This window comes from Aspergillus mulundensis (assembly GCF_003369625.1).
Source record: "Aspergillus mulundensis strain DSM 5745 chromosome Unknown scaffold_1, whole genome shotgun sequence".
Lineage (NCBI taxonomy): Eukaryota > Fungi > Ascomycota > Eurotiomycetes > Eurotiales > Aspergillaceae > Aspergillus > Aspergillus mulundensis.
Genome location: NW_020797889.1, coordinates 952,115 through 972,684, shown reverse-complemented (window position 1 = coordinate 972,684; position 20,570 = coordinate 952,115). Strand labels below are relative to the sequence as shown.

At 53.7% G+C, this 20,570-nt stretch overlaps 11 protein-coding genes across 11 annotated transcripts; 5 read left to right on the top strand and 6 right to left on the bottom strand.

The window, feature by feature from the left end:
• Positions 1 to 225: 225 nt before the first annotated feature.
• Positions 226 to 1,149, bottom strand: DSM5745_01830 (rRNA-processing protein UTP11; the record flags this gene model as incomplete). Its single annotated transcript, XM_026743846.1, has 2 exons — positions 226 to 987; positions 1,054 to 1,149. The coding sequence occupies 2 exons, from the start codon at positions 1,147 to 1,149 to the stop codon at positions 226 to 228; spliced, it is 858 nt and encodes a 285-aa protein (XP_026607009.1).
• A 356-nt stretch (positions 1,150 to 1,505) lies between these two features.
• On the top strand, positions 1,506 to 1,977 carry DSM5745_01829 (uncharacterized protein; the record flags this gene model as incomplete). The annotated part of the gene is made up of 2 exons (XM_026743845.1): positions 1,506 to 1,629; positions 1,700 to 1,977. The coding sequence occupies 2 exons, from the start codon at positions 1,506 to 1,508 to the stop codon at positions 1,975 to 1,977; spliced, it is 402 nt and encodes a 133-aa protein (XP_026607008.1).
• A 299-nt stretch (positions 1,978 to 2,276) lies between these two features.
• Positions 2,277 to 3,143, bottom strand: DSM5745_01828 (putative transcription initiation factor TFIID, 31kD subunit; the record flags this gene model as incomplete). Its single annotated transcript, XM_026743844.1, has 1 exon — positions 2,277 to 3,143. One exon carries the CDS (start codon positions 3,141 to 3,143, stop codon positions 2,277 to 2,279), a length of 867 nt encoding a protein of 288 aa, XP_026607007.1.
• Positions 3,144 to 3,697: 554 nt separating this feature from the next.
• DSM5745_01827 (uncharacterized protein) lies at positions 3,698 to 5,818 on the top strand (the record flags this gene model as incomplete). Its single annotated transcript, XM_026743843.1, has 1 exon — positions 3,698 to 5,818. The coding sequence occupies one exon, from the start codon at positions 3,698 to 3,700 to the stop codon at positions 5,816 to 5,818; it is 2,121 nt and encodes a 706-aa protein (XP_026607006.1).
• Positions 5,819 to 6,076: 258 nt separating this feature from the next.
• On the top strand, positions 6,077 to 6,520 carry DSM5745_01826 (uncharacterized protein; the record flags this gene model as incomplete). Its single annotated transcript, XM_026743842.1, has 1 exon — positions 6,077 to 6,520. The coding sequence occupies one exon, from the start codon at positions 6,077 to 6,079 to the stop codon at positions 6,518 to 6,520; it is 444 nt and encodes a 147-aa protein (XP_026607005.1).
• An 830-nt stretch (positions 6,521 to 7,350) lies between these two features.
• On the bottom strand, positions 7,351 to 8,202 carry DSM5745_01825 (uncharacterized protein; the record flags this gene model as incomplete). Its single annotated transcript, XM_026743841.1, has 1 exon — positions 7,351 to 8,202. One exon carries the CDS (start codon positions 8,200 to 8,202, stop codon positions 7,351 to 7,353), a length of 852 nt encoding a protein of 283 aa, XP_026607004.1.
• Positions 8,203 to 8,466: 264 nt separating this feature from the next.
• Positions 8,467 to 10,727, bottom strand: DSM5745_01824 (uncharacterized protein; the record flags this gene model as incomplete). The annotated part of the gene is made up of 3 exons (XM_026743840.1): positions 8,467 to 9,038; positions 9,095 to 9,557; positions 9,690 to 10,727. 3 exons carry the CDS (start codon positions 10,725 to 10,727, stop codon positions 8,467 to 8,469), a joined length of 2,073 nt encoding a protein of 690 aa, XP_026607003.1.
• Positions 10,728 to 10,922: 195 nt separating this feature from the next.
• On the top strand, positions 10,923 to 13,085 carry DSM5745_01823 (RING finger protein; the record flags this gene model as incomplete). Its single annotated transcript, XM_026743839.1, has 3 exons — positions 10,923 to 11,667; positions 11,723 to 12,006; positions 12,066 to 13,085. The coding sequence occupies 3 exons, from the start codon at positions 10,923 to 10,925 to the stop codon at positions 13,083 to 13,085; spliced, it is 2,049 nt and encodes a 682-aa protein (XP_026607002.1).
• Positions 13,086 to 14,262: 1,177 nt separating this feature from the next.
• On the bottom strand, positions 14,263 to 15,440 carry DSM5745_01822 (WW domain-containing protein; the record flags this gene model as incomplete). The annotated part of the gene is made up of 3 exons (XM_026743838.1): positions 14,263 to 14,549; positions 14,611 to 15,201; positions 15,308 to 15,440. The coding sequence occupies 3 exons, from the start codon at positions 15,438 to 15,440 to the stop codon at positions 14,263 to 14,265; spliced, it is 1,011 nt and encodes a 336-aa protein (XP_026607001.1).
• Positions 15,441 to 15,897: 457 nt separating this feature from the next.
• Positions 15,898 to 17,537, top strand: DSM5745_01821 (uncharacterized protein; the record flags this gene model as incomplete). Its single annotated transcript, XM_026743837.1, has 4 exons — positions 15,898 to 16,094; positions 16,144 to 16,370; positions 16,448 to 17,120; positions 17,192 to 17,537. 4 exons carry the CDS (start codon positions 15,898 to 15,900, stop codon positions 17,535 to 17,537), a joined length of 1,443 nt encoding a protein of 480 aa, XP_026607000.1.
• Positions 17,538 to 17,948: 411 nt separating this feature from the next.
• Positions 17,949 to 19,353, bottom strand: DSM5745_01820 (uncharacterized protein; the record flags this gene model as incomplete). Its single annotated transcript, XM_026743836.1, has 4 exons — positions 17,949 to 18,311; positions 18,368 to 18,672; positions 18,851 to 19,056; positions 19,103 to 19,353. 4 exons carry the CDS (start codon positions 19,351 to 19,353, stop codon positions 17,949 to 17,951), a joined length of 1,125 nt encoding a protein of 374 aa, XP_026606999.1.
• Positions 19,354 to 20,570: the final 1,217 nt, after the last annotated feature.

The window sequence follows — 20,570 nt, the reverse complement described above, 5'->3', positions numbered from 1 at the left end:
GTTTTCAATGTTTTTCTTTTCGGCGCTGGTCACGATTTGCATAGTTTCATGGGAGCATGATTGAATGAGCAATCAGGAAAAAAGTGATGTCTTTAGCATTCGAGTGGTATCCAGACGCCTAGTTTAATAATGACAATGACAATGCAATGCAACCTATTGCAGCAGCAAGAACAAGAACTTTTCCAGCCGTCGTAAATCATCGCAGGAAAACGAACGAAATCAGCATTACCTCTTCCGCTCCTTGATCTTGAACTTGAGCCCGTTCTTGTTGACGCCACCGACGGAATTCGACATCTTCGCCCGTTGTAGATCGAGCGCTCGCTCTGCGGAACTGATATCGGCAAACTGCTTCTCCAGCGCCTTGAGCTTGTTCTGCCGGACCTCAAGAGCCCTCTTCTTCAGCTTCCTCGCCCGTCGCGCATTAACAAGCGCCTGCTTCTCAGCCTCAAGCTCTTTCCTCGTCTTCCTCTTCTGCTGCTGTGCCTGGCGCTCCCCAAAAGTCTCTTCTTCATCGTCACTCCCACCCTCAGCCAACTCCTTCTCCAGTTCCTTCCGCAAAGCCCTCTGATCTTCCCGATCATCCGCAAAAACCAGCTTCCGCGCCTTCTTCTCCGCAGCCCCGAAGTCAAAGTCGTCGAAGTCCGAATCCTCATCCTCGTCCCGATCCTGCTTATCCCCAAGCGCCTCCCCAAAACTCTCCTGAACCCTCAGTTCCTCCTTAACCTTCTCCATCTGCCGTCTGACCCGTTCACCGACAGTACGCAAGTATCCCGCATCCTGCGTCTTGAGGAGCTTGATCGCATCATGCGAGAGACCCTGCGCCGTCGCGGAGTCGCGCATCCCAGTCCCATGTTTGCCCTTCGCGCTGCTGTGCGAGCTCATCATGCCGAAGGCGAATTCGTCCGGGTTGCGGTCGCGTACTTTCTCCTCGAGACGCTTGATCTTTTGCTTTTTGGCGTTGTAGTCTTTCGCGCGGAGGGAGTAGTCCTATCATGGGACAAAAAGTCAGTGCATGTTCCATATATTTGGAACAAGGGAAGCTGGGTATCGCACCTTGTGCTTCTCGAGGATACCCCATTTCTCGCGGCCCTTGAGCTGGCCTCGCTCGCGGTGGTTGCGGCGTTGGACGGCGTTGCGCATGGAGGACATTTTTGCGGTGGTTTTCGAACTCGATATTAAAGGGGGGTTTAAGAAATTAGATACTAAATATCGGAGGACTCTGCACCAGAGAAATCTCGGGAGGTACAGAGTAAAGTAAAAGGGTGAGGTTGAGTCGGTGGGCGTGGTCGAGTCAAAGATGTCGGAGATAAAAGTTCTGAAATGAATCTGCCCAGAGCGGAGCGGAGGAGACTAAAACCTCCAGCTCTGCCGAACCTCACCACCTAGCTACCTAGACCACCATCCCACGATTCTCCCCGCCGCCAATCGCTCCAATTCCTCGATCCTCTTCACTTGAACGCCGCATATATCGAAATAGCGGGGGAGACAATAAAATACCGCCGAAAATGACAACCACAAATCCCAAATACAACCTCCGCAACCCGCTCCCCCTCTCCGCCTCCCAAGAAGCCGAAGTCAAGCAGCTATACTACAAGCGCGTGCGCTCGCTCTGCGCGCCTGAGATCAAGGGTGCGCGAATATCTCTCCTTCCCCTTCTACGCTCTTCCACGACTTTGCTGACAATGAACGGCTTGGCTAGCTTTCGCCGAATGCGCCGTCAACCGCACGGTCACTGCGACATGGGTGTGCCGAACACAGCGGCTTGCGATGAATTCGTGTATGGTCGAGCACGCGAAGCCAGAAGAGGAAGATCGGGCGCGCGAGGAGTGGTTTGCGGGGCATGAGGAGCGACGGAGAGTGAAGCAGGCGGAGCTGGATAAGGTTGAGAGGAGGCGGGAAGAGGTTATTCGGATGATGAGGGAGGATGAGAGGAGGAAGGCGGAGGGTAAGGGGACGGCTTCTGGGACGTCGAGTTGATGGGTGGAATTGTGGTTGATGTTGATCCGGCCGTGATGTGGATGTTGATGTTGATGCTGATGCTGTATACATATGGGATTTTGGCGTTGGGTGCTACTATACTTTCGATTGATGACTGCTTGCGTTGACTAGCATTTGCATATGGGCTGAGCTAGGTTGGTTTTATTCTGCAGTGCTGTATAGTAAGATTACTGGTTGGATTAGAATTGACCGAATCTCTCCTTTGGGTTGTCTAGAGCTTGGGTGAGAAGAAAGGGATGGAGGTATTAGGATGTATATTGAAGGAGAATAGGCAGATGCTAGACATCCGTCATATGTTTATCCCCATCATCATCGCCCATCACCGCATCTTCCCCAAAAATGTCCTCCATCTTCCCGTCCTCATCTTCATCGCCTTCACCCTCGCCCTCTTCCCGCTCAGCACCAGCCATAACATCGTTCCTTTCCTCTGGCACCGGAACCTCCTCCTCGCCCTCGCTCTCCCATTCATCACTCATCTTCCACCCCGTCCCCGTAAGGCAGAACCTCTCCGGCGGCAGCCGCATCCCCGCCATAAGCACACCGTTACTAGCAGCCGGTTTCGCAGCACCCGCATCAAACCCTCTCGTCGCACCCGGCAGCGCTACCCGATTCCTCTCCGCCGCAACATCCATAAGAAACTCCTTCGGCAGCCCCGTCTGGAACTGGTAGTGTAATCGCGACGCAATGCTCAGCCGTAATGATGGCAATGTAACCGAGTTCACCTCGGGCTGGTTCTTATTTCCCGCCGCAGCGGCAGCCTCTGGTCCCGCCCCCGCGTATCCTTCCGTTGTGAGATGCACGGCGTCCTGCAGGACACCCGATGTATAGCGGTACGCGAAATCGAGGAGTTGCAGCGGGACGCGCTCTTGGTAGGATGTTACGCCCTGCGCGGCGAGGAGCATGTGGATGAGGCGGACATCACGTGGGCGGCGCGACTTGCCGCTGTCTTTTAGGGATGTTGAGGGGATCTGCGCGGGTTGGGCTGGGGCGGGCGTTGTTGTAGGCGCCGATGTTGGTTGTGTCGGTTGTTGTGAGGGGGCGGAGGTGGTGTTTGTGGCCGTGGCATTGTTGGCTGAGGAGGGTTCGGCGGGAGGTGTGAGGGGTTGTGTTGATGGTGCTGCTTGGGATTGGCTTGGAGAGGCCATGATGTTTTCTGCCCGACTTTCTGTCGGGTTTCAAGTGGTGTGGAGAGCGAACGGGTTTGGGAAGTGAGGACAGTTGGTGAAGTCGAATCCGGATGCGGCCTAGGGGAGAATCGTCAAGCAGTTGAGGAAAGATTGGTTGCGCTGACTTCTGAACGCGCGGAGTGGGGAAGATGAGGCGACAATGAAGGGATTAGGATAAGATGAGGTGCAGTGGAGGTTGACTGTTGCTCGTTGATCCTGAGATTCTACGGATGAGCGCTAGACCCAGATAGGAAGCGTGCTTAACCACCACGTGACCTTTCAGTACCACGTACTGCGGGGGTACTGCGTAGCTTACCTTCATTGGGAGTTCTTCTTTAGCATCGAAGTGGACAGATCGAAGTTGTGTGGTGTCAGTCACAATCTGCTCCCGAAGCGAAGCATATTATTACCGACCTTCGTATACTTTCTTTGTGAGTTTGCCACTCCTGCCAACATATCAAGTACCTAGGTATCGGACCCGACAAAAGAGTCCTGTCCAAGCTCTGCATCGTTCTAGCTCACAGCCTCTGAACATGGGGCTTCTCGGTCTCCCTGTCGAGATAATTCTGCTGATTGTTTCTCACCTGGACTATGAGTACGAGGTCAACGCGCTATGCCGCACTACTCGGCGCTTGCATGAACTGTTGAACCCCATCCTGTACAAGCGTAGTGTCTCGCACCGCAAGGGGGGCTACACATTGGAATGGGCCGCTGACCATGGGTCTGTTTCTACCTGTCGCCTAATTCTCGGAGCTGGTGCCCCGCCCGATGCCTGCGGAAGCAAGTCCTGGCAACCCTTTGCCTTGGCCGCCCTCGGGGGGCATAATGAGATTCTGGAAATGCTATTTGAGCATGGGGTAGACCCATCTTCCACAGAAACTGACTGGGAGAACCATCTAGACGATTGGGGAGGTTTCCGACGCTCGTCTGGTATGAACCCGCTCTCCTTGGCGGCTTCACATGGCCAGACTCATACCATCAAGCAACTGCTTCGATATGGTGTGCCCCCAGATCTCACAGACGACTCTGTTCAGCAAACAGCCCTCCATGTTGCAGCATTGCGCGGCTTTGATGACATTGTCGGTATATTAATCGATTCGGGATGTTCGGTTAATGCCCAGGATGCGCAAGGATTAACGGCCCTTGCATGTGCAGCCCTGGGCCATTTGGATATCGTCCAACTCTTGTTATCTAGAGGAGCAGACCCTAACATCGTCTCTGAGAATATGGAGACATCACTTTGTATGGCGTCTCTATCCGGTAACATCGACATCGTGCGCTGTCTTCTCGACCACGGGGCCACTATCAGCCCATCACACCCAGACGGCCTAAAACCGCTCCTTCAATTAGCTTACACAGCCAAGGAAGGGTATGATGACATTGTCGAGCTGCTGCTCACTCGATTTGATTACGTCAAATCCTCTACAGAGCCCTACCAGCAAGCCGTCCTTCTATGCGTCGCGGCGCTAACCGGCCGCACCGCACTGCTAACTGATCTCTTATCAAAGTACAATTTTGACCCCAACCTCCGCATCACAGACCAACGCATCCTCCGCTCCTCCCATCCCCGCTACCCCTCGCAATTTGGGAATTCAATGCCGAAAACGGCTATTGACTGCGCCGCAGAGCGCAACGAGCTGGCCGCAATCGCCATCCTCCTCTCGCATGGCGCAAGCATCAACCCACATTTAAACGACACTCTCAGCCAAGACAGGTCTCCTCTCCTTCGTGCAATTAGCAACGGCCACAAGGAAGCCGTCGCAGTCCTCCTTGAACATGGTGCCAACCCAAACGAACCCCCCGGCCGAGCTCTCGTCGCAGCCCTCCAACACCCACCCGTCGTTTCACTCCTCCTTTCTCACGGCGCAGATCCGATGGCAAATCTGGAAGACTCTACCGGACACAATGTCATCAGCAGTGCCATCGAATCTGGTGCCGTCGACGCCCTCCATATACTGCTTGACCCCGAGACCACAAAGAAACTTGCCGACGGCTTAGCATCAATGGGACAACCGGAGAAGGTTAGTGTAGCGGTACTGATGGATGCCGTCAAGGGCGGCGAAAAGACCGTCCAGTTTCTCCTCGACCGGGGTATACTGATTATGCCAAAAGAAGTCCCCGAGAATGCTGCAGAGGCTTGCCTCGATATTGCGGCCCAAGATGGTGGCATTCCGCTTATGCGTCTGCTTCTGGACTTGGGACTTGATGTCCACGCGGGTAATAACGCTGGGAAACTGCTTCAGTGGGCTTCAATGAGAGATGAAGAACTCCTTGATTTCCTCTTAGAGAATGGATGCAGCATTGATGATCCAACTAGCCAAGGTGAAACCGCGTTGGTCCTTGCAGTGAGACACCAGGACACGGACGGTGTGCAATTGCTCTTGGATCGAAAGGCGGACCCTTTGCTTGTTTGCGCTAATGGTAAGACAGCCCTGTCAGCTGCAGTGAAAGAGCACGACTCCTGGACCGTTGAGTTGCTCCTGCAGGTGTTTGAAGAAAAGGGGCACGGGTTTGGTGTCTGTGAGGTTGAAAGGGTGTTGAAATGGGCAGAAACCTATGAGCTGTTGGAGCGCGACAACGTTAATCATTGGAGGGACATTGTTAGGGTGCTGCGTCGGTATTATTGGCGGACGCGCTATCCAGTGTGTCCCTGACTCCCTGATTCTACTCTTCATCTCGATCAGGCCGAGATTGGTTGAGATATTCGGATTAAGGGGTGGACACACTGGATCTTAGCTCCAACCTAGGGTTCTTGGGAGGACATGTTTTCTCTTCTATTTTGCTTGTATTTACTAGCGCCTGACCGTCAAGTCCAGAACTCTCCGATACCCGGGGTGTCTTCATCCAAGTTCTGAGACGGTCATCCGCCTTCCCGTCATATTCTAACCACTACTTCAATCTATCCTTCAACTATGAAGCCCGTCTCCTTGTCACTCGTCGCCCTCACCTTTCCCCCTGGGACACCCGGGACAAACGGCAGCCCAACTCGTCATCCCAGACGGCACCCCGCCCCAGGTCTGAAAACTATCCTCTCAAAACACCCAACTCGGCAGGAACCGACGCAGCCTGGAGAGAACGCCAGGACCCGCACCCGGGTGCGCCAGGGGGCCGAGGGGATGGTCTGCGCACATACGGACGTCGCTGAGCAACACGCCCTCAGGGAGATCTGCTGGGTCGATCCTCATCACGCCCAAAGAGCCGCACTCGGCTTCGGCGGCAGCGACCTCGTCGGGGGTTGCGTCTGGGCGGATGGCTGCGAGGGCGGAGGTTGTGGAGATGGCCAGGAGGAGGGTGGTGAGGGGTTTCATGTTGGAGTTGAGCTGGATCAGGCGATGGGCTTAGCGTGGCGTGGTTAGCCCTAGAGCGAGATAAAGAAAAGTGAAATGGAAAACAGGGTTGTTCGGTGCTGGATTCCAACGCTTAGCCTGGTGGGGAGCCTGCTTCTTTATGTATGCAGCTAAGACCGCCGGCGTCAGGCGAACAGGCGACGTGGTCGAAAGTCGCCTGGGCAGCCCGATTGGTCAGTACCCTTGTTTGCTGCCTGGATGGACAAAAGGTTTCACTTTCCGGGTGGATCTATCCAACTACAGGCCCTTCGAGTTCAGTCATGGGTTCTCACCCTGTCTGCCTGCTTGTAACTACGACAGCAAGCGCGCAGGACTGACCTCATCGATTTAACATCAGGAATACCAAGGTACTCCGTACTCCACCTACGTTGTTCGGAGTATGAGCGAGGGCAGGCAGTGGGTGCGCCGGAACGGCTCGACCGTTGAGCCCTGATGACGCAGGACTTTCTTCCCTGTTTTCATAATCAATGGTAGATTATCCCCGTGCCGAGGACCCTAGATACTGAGGGGGCGGCTCGCGTGTCTTAGTTGAAGGGGGCTGAGCTGCCAAGGGTCCGGTCCCTTGACTAGAACCAACAGATCTGAGATGACAGCAACTTTAATTGGCCAGCGGCGATCAAAAAGGCCCTTTGGCGGATCATCCCGACACATTGCTGGGCGAGCTGCAGGGACGAACAAGGGCGAGTGGTGCCAGACAGCGAACAAGCCAGCAGAAGAAAGATCAGCGTCTGTTCGATAGGCAGGCCAGTTTCGATATGACGTGTTGTGCCGACTTTCGATTTGATGGTGATGAAGGTGGTTATTCCATAGGGCGTCGAGGGGGCTATGGTTCCAGTTCATCAGATGTCGCCAAAGTGCTTCTGGCGGATCCGTTCCATCGCCAGTTCGTCGGGCATGGGCTCCAGAAACTTATCGATCTCGTTGGCCCAGAAGGAGTTTTGCGGGTTGACTTGGTACGCAGATGTATACTCCCAGTACGAAGGATACCAGCCCGCTGTTTCCCAATCAACGATGCCCACAATGTCATCTCCAGAGACCAGAATGTTCAGGCTGCTCAGGTCGCCGTGCGTGAAAACCAACGGCCAGGTTCCGCTCTCGTGCTGTGTGATGAGATCCCGGATTTCCGCGTCCAGCCTCGAGTCAAACTCCATGCCCCTTCGGAGATGCCGATGGAAGTCCTTTATCGTGCTGAAAGGGCCAAAGCGCAGGGTAGGCCCAGGCCCAGGGACCCGGCAGTCGTACAGGGAGCCACCGTCCACAGAAGCAACGCCCATGCTGTCTGGGGGCTGAAGCTGTCGCATCTCGACGATTATTCTCGACAGTTGTGCAAGAAGCCTTGATTTTGATTGCTCGCGCCGGTCTACCCAGCCACTACCTAGGATCTCGCCTTTGATGCGCTCCATCACGATGTACGTCTGCTCGGCATGGGTAAACGCACAGAGAACCTTTGGGACCGGTATGGATGTTCTTTGTGATATAAATTGCATTGTTGATGCTTCTGATAGATGGACTCGGCGTCCATATTTGACACATAAGTTGCTTGTCAACATGAGGACGTTGCCGTGGCGTGGTCGAACACGCTCAAGGAGTTGGACAGCTAGAAGGGTCAAATACCGATATCCAGCATTGTTGCGGAGCGTAGAGACGCGTGACGTGCTCGAACATGGGGGGCTTTTTGGCTCCTGTGACATGGCACTGGGCAGGGGTAATCGATAATGTTGCAAAGTCCAGTTGTGAGATTACGGCGCCCCTCAAGTCCCGTGATTTTGGACATGTTCATTCAGGCAACAGGGCAGAAACTCTCAGCCCTATCTTCATACCGGTTGATCATGGTCATGCCTTGCTAGAAATGCCCGGTGTTATAGCGACACACTAGGGTTCAGGAGTTCTCTCTTTTGCGAGGCCTTATCGCAAGTTATATATACATTACCGAACACTCATACCCGTAAGAGGCTTCAATACGCAACCCCATCCTCCATCTTATCATCAAAATAAACCTCAACCTGCTTCTCCAGCATAACGAGATCACCAACAGCAGCTTTCATATTGACAATGAGCTGGAGGAGACCATACTGCTCCAGCTCATCCCTTAGCCGCCGTCTATTCGCGACGTCTTCGATCGAAGCAATATAATTATTAAGCGATGTCAATGCACTGATCACGTACCGCCGCCGTGCGCGTTTAGTGCTTGGGGACAGGTTTGCGTCGGCCCACTGTAAAAGCTGCACGCGGATTGTTGTCAACCAAACTTCGGGCGGTGTTGAAGATGAGAGGGGAGGAGGGTCTGAGGGTCTGGACGGTGCAGTGGGCACATCACGCGACATAGTCCGATCCTCAACCCTGAGTCCGTGGTGTGTAGGGATGCTGCTGTTTTGGCGCTCAGTGCTGACTGGCCTGGGAATGTCGATGTTATATGCCCCGGGGATGGTGATGTGCATTGCCTCGGGGATGGTGATGTTCTTGGGCTCAGGAACAGTGAACGGGAGTATAGATCCGCTTGCAGCTATGGATCTCAGAAGCGATGTGTCTTTGAAATTATCAGCAACGTTGTCTACGTTATTGACAGCATATGGCCATTCTTACCGGGAGTGTTTGATATCCAAGATGGGGCATATCCTATGCTTGACGGACTTTTCTTCGTCGTGTCTGACGGCTTGATGACTTGTCCCATCGTACGGTGTGCCAATCTCCGAGGCTGTGGTACCGCGTGCTTGGATTCTGTCTGCAGTCGTGTTGGGGTTTGTCTGTCAGACCGTAGAAGGACATCCAGAAGGATATCGATGGATGAAAGACACCATTGCATCTCGCTGTGAAGTCGTTCAAGCCAGTTCGTATTGGATGTCCAATGGCTTAGTGTGTTGAATTGGCCGCTCAGAGCTATTGAGCCACTGCAACTCGAACTGGTTGTATGTCGATTGCCCTCGGCCAGGGCTTGAAGCTCCCCTAGCGCGTCGCTGCAACGGGATATTAAGACGTCAGGCCTCTTGAATACGTTGCTTGTCAACGAGTCCCGGCCGCTGATAGACGAGCCATTGTCGCGGACGTACTTTGAGAGGTGGTTTAGCGAGCAATGAAGTGAGAAGAGTAAATCAGATAGTTCTGTGACGGCTGACGACGCCTTCCCGCAACTCCGCAGAGCGCTATAAAGTGTATAAGCTATCTGGGCCAGCTTGCTCACCTCGCGTGGCTCAAAAAGACGGTCACGGTTTGTCCAGACTGGGCGGTTCAATCCCTGGGCTTGCCGTACGCGAACAGTCTTGGAGTGGAATGCTAGCGATGTACTCTGTTCGGTGGTCACGATTGAGACATGGGCTGCGGGCACGACTGATAAGAGATCTTTGGCGTATGCAGCGGCGGTAGCAGCAGCAAATGGCTGCCAATCTTTGTTCTTGTGAGAGTCGCAGTAGTCGCAGACTCCCCGGATGACAAGGCAGGGGAAGCCGTTCATCAAGCCCGCGGCTTCCATCTCAAAGCAGAGCACACCCCCCAGTTCTGCGCTCAACTGGTCCCTTGTCTCTGCGTTTCTGATCACTTGATTGCCCGATGCGATGGTCCCGTAATGTATCTCAACAGCTTGATCCGTTCTCGGCGTTCGAGTGACTACGTGCTCGTCGTCGCATGCTTCGCACATAGGGCCGCCGGCATGAGTATATGTTGGCTTGAACAGTCTATCAACGCCAGCATGGCCACGCTGAAAGAGAGGTAGGCTATCAAATGCGGAGAGGTGCTCCATAACCTTCGTTCGTTGCCTGAGATGGTTCGCTCGCAGCTTGCTTAGGGAATTAAGCAGGATCGGAGGCGGGGCATTAAGAAAGCCCTTCCGTACGAAGCCCGATGCAGTTGTTGTTCCAGAATCATACTGCACCACTCCACCATGGCTTGCAGATGGCTGACTGACCACCACATCGCCGAGTCGCACGTCAGTCGCACTGGGCACCCCTCCTCCAACACCCACCATCAGCCCAAATCGAATAGCAGGGAATTTGGCTTTCATCTGGATGGCCGCGGTGGCCGCTGATGTTGTTCCATACCGGCCAGCGGGAAGACAGACAATGACCACGTTATGGCATCCTATCCGGCCGAGGGTGTAGATGTTCTCGTCGTTCGGGTCGTGAGGAAGCGCCGGGTGCTCCTCGTCCAGCATCTCCGCCGCAGCAGCAAGCTCGACCGGGAGGGCGCTGACCCATCCAACGGTGTAGTCTTCCGCTCGTAACATCGTGAGTCATAGCAGCGTAGAAAGATGAAAAGACTCTCAACTTGATATGAGAAGAGAAGCAAGGCTGAGACGGGCGCCAAGCAGAGCCTCGCGAGGCTGAGCTCGTGTTGGCATCACGTGCAGACGCAGAGGACGAGGAGTATTAATTCAGCCTCTCGCTTCTCTTCTCCCATCTCTCATCTCCTCATCATTAAAATGGTTTCCGTCACTTTTGAAGAGCTCCATGGGGAGGGCGATGACTTGAGCAGCACCACCCTCGACCTTTTACCAGAGACCAAGCTGACCGACGTGGTCGCGGTGTTGAAGAGCGAGGGATATCGTGCTCCTGACGCTTTTGTCCGGGCGAGGCAAGATGGAAGCCGCGGCCCTCAGTATATCCCCGGGAATGTCTATGACCTCGAGGATCGGCTCCAGAGACTGGAAGTTACAGCTGACTGTCCGTCAAGTTTCGTTGAGCAACGCATCAATATAGACGACACATTCCTGCACTATACCAGCCTCGGTAGGCCCGGAATTGAGCTGTCGGCTCAATTGGCGGACGGTCAGAAGATACTGATTGACGATAGCCTGGAGCTTGAATTTCATCGCACCCTACGCATGCCGGACGATAACAAGATCCATCCACTCCCGGCTTCACAAGGTCGCTTTCCTCTATACAACGTCGATGCTTTTGCGTCTCGCCTACCGGAGCGGATAACCAAGCGAGGTGGCGTATTCTTCCCGATGTGGCAGCGTGAGGCTCTCTGGATCAACTTTCACAACCGCAATCGAAAAAAGCACTACGCAATTCGAGTCAATGTGGGCAACGTCAACGCCATCAGTGGCCTCGACATCTACGAAACGACTGGTAAACAAGATTACATTGTCGTGCCCGGGCAAGACTGGTTAGACGGCATTGCGGTGGGACCAGGGGTTGTGCGTCAGTTTGTTGCTATGCCTCGTGAGTTCCCAAGCCCCAAACTCACCTGCTTGTGCCCAACTAACAGACGGCCTAGTCGGCTCTGGCTATACTGTTGAGGGTCAGGTCACAGGCAAGGAATCTGTTGGTGGGATCCAGATCGAGGTTATACCTTCTCATGAACGAAATCAGCACACGTTTGCATACACAAGTAACCAAGGCCAACGCCTGGCTATGGAGGAGCACGGTACTCCACACGACTACTACCTGAACGAGAAGGACATTCTCGTCACTTCTGCTAAGCTTTTGGGAAATCCAAGAATCTGTGATTTGTTGGACGATGCTGAGAGATTGGATGGCACAGAAGAGCTCACTCTAAAGGTTTGTTGTTCCCAACAAGAGGTGTGTAACTTATTGACGTTGAGGGCTGAACGGTCCAGACTATATACCTTGAACCTAATACAGGAGTCGAGCAATCTATTCGTGCCAAAGGATTTTGGTGGAGCGGGAAATGTTCAAAAACGAGCAAAAGGCCGAGATTGGAGGGCGGACCCGGGGACTATTACGGCATGGGCATGGATTTCTCTGCTATCGATCACAATGCACCAACTACTGGACCAAGTTCCAGAGTTGAGATGCCATTACCGCCGCCGCCGCCTCCTTCTTCCAGAGGCCCTTGCAAACTAGCCAAGGTCCACACAGAATCGTCACCGCAGAAACCCCGAATAGAGAGCTTAATGGATAGCTCAGTGGATATACAGCCTGAAGCGCAGTCTTCTCGACTGCAAGAAATGGGAATTGCGGCAGGAGGAAAGCTGATGCAGGATATAACCAAGGACACTTTGCCAAGGGGGATATGGAACACCAGCAGGAAAAAGCTGCTCGACATCCACATCCTTCATCCGCTTGACTTCGAGGCCGTAACGCATATCGTTCCTCCTCCGACACCAATCACCAAGGAGGAGTACATAGCGGCAGGTATTCCCTTTTACGCGGTAGAAGAGGACCCGGACGAGCGGCTCGACGGATCTACAGTATTGGCCGGGGTCAAGAGTGTCAGCGCCATGGACGAGGATGTCGGCGTGCAAAGCAGTGACACCAACTTTGACCCGCTGAAGCCGAAACGCTGCGCAAAGTGTGCGGTGCGGTTGTGCGATTGCATGTACGTCTCTCTCAAATATCCACTCTCAGATTACGCAGATATTAACACTCTATACTCCAGCATTCGACCGTGCAACCACCAATTCTGCCATGTGTGTATCAGGGCTGTTGCTTCGCCCACGAGTCGGGGACAAAGACGCTGCCCGGTTTGTTCAACTAATGTCTCCCATGTTGCGGGATTCTCGGCGCCCATGAATATCCCCGGAGAGGAAACTTTCAAGGTCGATGTACCCGTGATCATGCTGGAGGTTGAGGATGGGAGAGCGGCGTTCCAGTCTGTGGTAAAGATGAGGTTGTAGCATGGCAGTCTTAAGATCATATGGGCTTAGGCACCAGGAACCCTAACTCACTTCGTAGTGACCTGGGAGGCTTTCTAAGCCTTGATACGAGTATCACGAATCTTCTTCTGTGTATATGGAAAGCTTCATAATCAAGGAAACGAAGCAAACATTCTTTATATCAATTCAAGATTCGAACATGGGACGCAGAATATAACTTGTTGAATGTAATCACAACAGAACATAAACCTAATACAGAACAAAAGAAAAACAACCTTAAATATAGCAAATCATCCTCAACAACAACACGTCAAGCAATCCAAACAGCATTCACACGTCTCCCCACAAAGCCAGCAGCAGAATATCGTTGCGAGACTGCACACTAGATTAGCCCATTGACGCCAACATCTGATGTATACCTAGGGAACAGTACTTACCAAGTAGCCAGACACCCCCTATCCTTCTTTTCTTCCTGCACGATAATTTGGGGCGGGGGTTGTTGGTATTGCATCTTGATCTGTTGTTAGTATGCAGTCACTCTCACCACTCGACTAGTCTGGTCTAGGTAAATACTGACAGGAGGTCCCTGAGGCGGGTAGCCACTAAGAACATATTAGCTGATCTGCAAATCGGAAGTTGACTCTTCAAGCGGACATACTATGGCTGCTGCTCGTACGGAGGCTGCTGATAAGACATGGCTGGCTGGGCGGTTATGATTCCTAAAGTTCTCCACGGACAGAGGAGCACTGTTCTACCACAAAACAAGGGCGTGCAAAATCGATGGATCGGAAACTGAAAACTGAAAACAAGACAGATATAACTGCGACACGAACGCCTCCAGCCCTACACCGTCCCAGGCAGCAGAATTAACAGAATCGGTTTGCCCAGCCCGCCATGCATCTAAGCGCCGCAACGATGGCGCCCGAGATGGAACGGACCAATACGGACGCGGAATATGGACAGGGCTCAGAGACAGAGTCAGACTACGTGACACTTGACACGCTTGCAGGGCTGGGCGTATTCGTACGCTAGGGCTTAGTTGTTAAGGCTAGGCTAGCCAAGGCATCCATATCCATACATACATCGATAGTACGTACCTCATTCTATCCTACCTAAGAAAAGACCAGAAAAGCTGCTACCTAGTCTACCAGCACCAATCCCGCATATAAAGTCTACCCCGGTGCTCGTGCAGGTAGTGCTAATCATCATACGTCTCCTCATAAATCTCCTCGTACTCCTCCCTCGCCTCCTCAAGCGCCTCTTCTTCGCTACTCGATGCGTCGGAGTCCTGGGCGGCTAGCTGCGCCTGCTCGTACTCCTGGCGAGCCTCAAGGACGTCCTCGCGGTCGCTGGAGGAGACGGAGTCACCGTCTGCCGTCTCGTCGGGGGGCAGACCATCGGGTGGTGGTGCGACGACCGGTGGTGGTGCCGTTGCGCCTCCGGATGCGGCGGCCGCGGCGGCGCGGGTTTCGTCGTCGGAATCGTCTGCTATCGTTAGAATTGTCCAGTTGCAAGGTAAGTCTAGGGTAGGGTGGGTGAAGCATACCAAGAGCATCGGCGATCAGTGCGCCTCCAACCGCACCAAGTGCGAGTCCTCCAGCGCCCGCAAGAAGCATGTTTTTCTTGTCATCCTTGCTCTTATCCTTGGCCGCCTTCTCACCACTGTATTGCTCTCCTCCAGCTCCATGCGAGTAGTCATACCCCGGTCCAGGCGGATACCCTCCCTGCGGCGGATACCCACCTTGAGATGGGTACCCGCGGTCCTGGCCGCCATAGTACCCCTGGTCTTGACCCCCATGCGGTCCAGGGTACTGACCAGGCGGATAAACCGGCGCCCCACCATACTGCGGGACCTGGGACTGCCCGTACTGCCCGTACGGCGCCGTGTACGCAGGCGGCTCCCACCGGGAAATACCGGTTGCCTGCTCGATGTAGTACCAGCGCTGGCTGTTGTGGTCGAACTGCGCGACCCAGCCGGGGGGCAGGGGCGGTGCGCCCGGTGGTCCGGCGGGCGGGCTGCTCACTGCAGGGGGTGGAGGGCCGCCGTAGGGGCTCGGGGCCGGCGATGGGTCGTGGTAGGCTGGAGCTCCGTAGTTTGGGTTGGAGCCGTAGCCGGAGTCGTGGGATGGGTCGTAGGCTGCTTAGCCACAGATGGACGTTAGTTGGACCGTTCCATGGAAGGTGATGCAGATCGATCGTAGGCAGAAGGGTTTTGTGAAGTATAAAGGGTTAGGTTGACTCACCGCGTGTCCCCTCGCCTTCGGGTGCATGCTCATCCTTCTTCTCCTCCTTCTTGTCCTTATCCTTATCTCCATCCCCAGAAAGCGAAGCCTTGAGCTCCTTGAACTCCTTCGTGAGCTCCTTGAAGAACGACATTCTACCTAACAAGCTTAGAAAAGGAAGATGGGAAGAGAACAGAGAAATGACTGAGCCACGACCCCTCGCCTCCGCTTTAAATGCCAACCCCAGGGACACCCTGAGGAGGGGTTCAGGGCCCTACGCCACATAGACTGTGGCACGACCTCCAACAAACATCTTGGCATTGACTGCGATGGAGATCCAGAATGCTGCTGCCTGGAGCTCGCCGAATGAACGCTTCCGCCTGTCTTGGCAGGGCATCAAAGCAGTCATGATGTTCACTGTCTCTGTACCTCATTGGTTGGTTTAGACAGGGCTCAGCGTGTTCTCCACTGCTTGTTGGGGGTCCTGTGGTGGTAGTTAAGCAAGGCCAGCCTTGTAGGGCTAACGTCATTTCCCTCTGGACCTACCATAATTCTCCCGAGCTGCCACACCCCGTTCGTTGCTGCTGGGGTTTACGTTGAAGACAGGAGAGATGTTTGCGTCGAATTATCTTCTTCCAAAGCTCGTTTTGCTTGCGGTTTATTTACCGCTCCGCCATGCGTTTCCGTTGAACGCCGTTTCGGGCTCTGCTGAGTCTTCGGAGAGCAATGACTCCGACCTGTGGTTCAATCTCAGTGCAGCGGTCGCGCTGGTCCTGATTGGAGGCGTCTTCGCTGGACTGACGATCGCGTACGTCCCACATTTCCACTGTAATTGTCACCTAAACTAACCATATCAGACTCATGGGCCAGGATGCAGTGCATCTCCAAGTCCTCGCGACATCCGGCGAAGGCCGGGAGCGAAAACACGCGCAGACAGTCCTCAACCTCGTTAACAAGGGCAAACACTGGGTCCTTGTTACGCTTCTGCTAGGCAATGTCGTGGTCAACGAAAGTCTTCCGATCGTTCTTGATAAAACGCTCGGTGGAGGGTGGCCGGCCGTGCTGGGGAGTACGGTTTTGATCGGTACGCGTGCCCTGCGGTGTAGAGACTGCGATATCACACCGTAGAAGATGATTAGATGGGGCACTAACGAAATGCAGTAATCTTCGGCGAAGTCATCCCCCAGTCCGTCTGCGTCCGCTACGGCCTCCCGATCGGCGCGTATCTCTCGCCCGTGGTGCTGGTGCTAATGTACCTCTTCGCGCCCGCCGCTTGGCCAACTGCTAAGCTCCTCGATTATCTCCTCGGCGAGAACCACGGGACAGTCTACAAGAAAGCCGGACTGAAGACGCTCGTGACGCTGCACAAGTCTCTCGGGTCCCAGCCCGCAGAACGCCTGAATGAAGACGAGGTCACGATCATCACCGCTGTGCTCGATCTCAAAGCGAAACCCGTCAAGAGCATCATGACGCCCATGGAGCACGTCTTCACCGTGGCTAGCGACGCGGTGCTCGATGAGGAGACAATGGAGCGGATCCTCTCCGCTGGATTCTCGCGAATCCCGGTCCATGTCCCTGAAAACCAAGGTGATTTCATCGGGATGCTGCTGGTCAAGACGCTTATAACGTACGACCCCGAGGATGCAAAGAAGGTTGATGAATTCGTCCTCGCCACACTCCCCGAAACGGGTCCGGGCACGAGCTGTCTCGATATCCTGAACTACTTCCAGGAGGGCCACAGCCATATGGCGCTTGTTTCGGAGAGCCCGGGGGAGAACGGCGGCGCGTTGGGCGTCGTCACGCTCGAGGATGTGGTGGAGGAGTTGATTGGGGAGTATGTTCAGCCCTATCCCTACCTAGCCCTAACTCCCACCTGGGTGGTACCTTGTTGTTAACCAAGTGTAGGGAAATCATCGACGAATCTGACCGTCACGGCGATCCTTCCAAGCCAACAATCCCCTCCGTTCCAGTCCCAACGCCCCACGTGCAGAGACAACCCAGCTTCCCAACCCCGGACACCCGCACCCTCCGCCGCTCGTCAACGAACCCGATCGCAAAAACGGGGCTCATCAACTCTATTACCCCTGAGCAACGACAACACCTCGATAACCTTGCGCCGTCGAATCTGGCGCGGAGTCCGAAGCATACGAGGTTCCCGTTTGTTAAAATCAAGCGGGCTAGTGCTGCTAATGGAACTGGTAGTCGGAAGGATGCGCCAGCTGATGAGAGAACGCCGTTGTTGGATTCTTGAGCGCAGTAGAACCGTAGATTGATGCGAAGTGTGCTATGATTAGTCGTGTATATATAGATATCTGCTTGGTAGAGAGCCTGTTGTCAGTTTACTGGTTGATAATCACAGACAGTGTCAGCTGCCATACCGCACTAGGTGGGCATAGTATACCACCAACCATGCCATAAACGCCTCCAAAAGTGCGCAGCATCCCTCCCTAGATTTAACCGCTCCCGCTCTCAGCTAAACACTAAGAGATCCTACTCGATAGGAGTCTGATACGGCTCCGAGGTCTCGCTCTTCAGTGCTGCATGCGTATGCCTGGGCTGTCCAAACCGAAGAAGAGAGGTTTCGCGTGATGAATATGGTAGTTTGGAACGCGTACAGTGCTGTATACGCACATCATACAGAAGGACATACTCCCTTTCAACGTTATAGACCGGTATGCTTCCGAATCCACTCATCCCTTACCAACTCCCCCGCCGAGGCCCTCTCCTCCGGCTCCCACTGCAACATCTTCCGCATTAACTGCAGGAAGAGCTTCTTGTCTTCTTTATCCTCGTCCAGCGTTGTCTCTCTCTTTTCGAGCGGGGTATATTCTCTTAATAAAGACGTCTCGAGAAACTCGCCAGCCTCGGAGAAGAACCGCCCGCTTCGCTTTCCGCGCGCGAGAACGCTAGGTGGTGGTGGGCCAAGTAGGTTGATTATCTCCGCTAGGTGCGCTTTACTCTTGTATGTTTGAGACCCGGGGTCGATGCCTGTGAATAGGGAGCCGCCCTCAAAGATGTTCCATATCTGGAAACGGTACGTCAATGATGTTTTCAATGGTAGATTGGATGTGATGTACGTACCATGCACCCGACGTTCCAGATATCAACGCTGTACGACCATGGCGCTTCGATGATTACCTCTGGCGCACGGTACTGTTCAGGCTGGATATCCTCGTAGTGCTCCACATCGCCAGTCGCAGCGGAGCCAAAATCGCACAGGACCGGAGCACCTAGCTTCCCGGGTTGCATTGCGAGTTCCCGCGATAGATAAATGGTTTGTCCGTCTTCTTCCTTTCGAGGGGAAGGGTTCTGCAGCTCTTCCTGCTCGAACTGCTTGAATGGCCCGTCGTCTGCGAAGCCAAACATTATATTGTCTGCTTTGATGTCTAAAAGATGATGTGAGTATCGCATTGCAGCCAAGGGGTATGAGGTATATACCAGTATGAATAACCCCGCACTCTGTATGTAGGTAGTCCAGCGCAGAGAACAATTGGTGAAGAGTGAACGCCAGGACGGATGGGGGTAGCCTTCGGATCGGGTTTCGATGAAGAAAATCCCACACACTCTCAAATAACGGCGGATGAAGGAGGCATTGGTGTTTGTCTTCATTGCCGACGATATTGAATGAGTCGAGTAGAGGCCTGATCGCCCGGCGACCTGGATGCTTCGAGCCTCGAGAGATCCGTTCGTACATCTTCAGCTCGTGATCGACATTCTGGCCCATGGAAGCGGCATCGACGTAGATTTTGAGAGCGACATATGACCGCTGTCTGTCTCTGGTCAGTGGGTATGTCGCAGGTAGGACAGAGGGCTTACTCCATATCGCGTGCAAGCCAAACGGTCGAAGTGACTCCATATCCCAACTCTCCTACTACCTGATATCTATCCCTGATCACCTCGCCTATGCGAGTAGGATAGTATCGGGACGCCAGATAACCTGGAATAGTCTCCTCTTCAACCCTTTGGCCTGGCGCAATGATGCCAAAGTTTGGGTTCGAGAAGTCGAGAGGTTTCCATTTTGGCCAGGGCGAGAGCCTAGAGAGAAAGCGTAGGATGGAAGGTCTCATGGAGATGGCGAAATGATAAAAAGATGTCGTGTTGTGGTCGGATCCTGTCCCTGGGGTGATTGTTTACGATTACATAATCACCTACTTCTTTTAACTTTATCTAGGCCCTGGGTGCATTCGACCTTTCAACAATGCTTACAGTGGTCATTGAGGTGCAATCCTCCAATTCAAAGTCCTTCAAGTGTCTTGAACTTCATCCCAGGCTCCCCAAAGACTCCTATAGTCTCTCTGCCGTCGAAAGAAAGCGTCGGATCCGACAGATACGAACCATCTCCGAGACTAAGGGAAAGGCCCACATGGCTGCTGTCAGTGCCCACTCGGCTTTTGCACCGATACGCCTGGTCACCCTGGTGCCTCGGGGTAATCCTTGAAGTAGGCCTGAGTGGCAGTGAGTGAGGCTCCTGTCGTCATTTTCATGTGTTTCTTCAAATATCCCTGCTGAGCCCTCCAAGCCGTGACTTTTCTCCTGAAGATCAGACAAAACTCCCCTCTACACAGTGAGTCCTTACCTTCTATACTCTAAGCACACTCTAGTCTATCATACTGACGCAAACGACTACTAGCAAAGCAGAAATGCCGTTAATAACCCGCGGAATCTCCCTCGTCAACTTCACGGTCGCGTCGTCCGCCCTCGCCTTCCAGGTCTTCGTCCTGTACCCCTGGCACAACCAGCTCGACGACGAGTTCAAGGCTCTTAAGCGGGAGCATCTTCGGGTCCTAGGTCAGGTTGAGCGGGTGCTGGCTTCTGAGACATTAAAGCTTGGTACTGTGCAGCAGGCGCAATCGCAGTCATAATAGGACTCAGGGGGAAATGGGGGGGAAATTCATGCGTCCGGTTCCGGGTTGACGTGCTGAAGATGCATACCTGTTTCGCCGTGGATTTCTAGATATACAAGGTGCGCTCTACCGCTCAGGACTATCCATCTTCATCCGTAGGTGGACTCGCTCTGGTGCAAATGCTGACTTGGGATTCGAAGGTTGTGGAACACTTCAGTCTAGTGCAGTTCTAGAATACGCTTGGTAGCTAAAGCATGCGAAATCTAAGTGTTGGAGCGCGGGCGCAACTTGATTAGCAACTCTTTCCTGGAAACAAACATATTTATTGACCAGTTCTTTATTGCAATCCCAGTTCCAGTACTCTTTCACCCAACAAATATGAATATGACAAGAAAGCGACACGACGACCCCTCGCCTCGACACCAGACCTAGATGAAAAC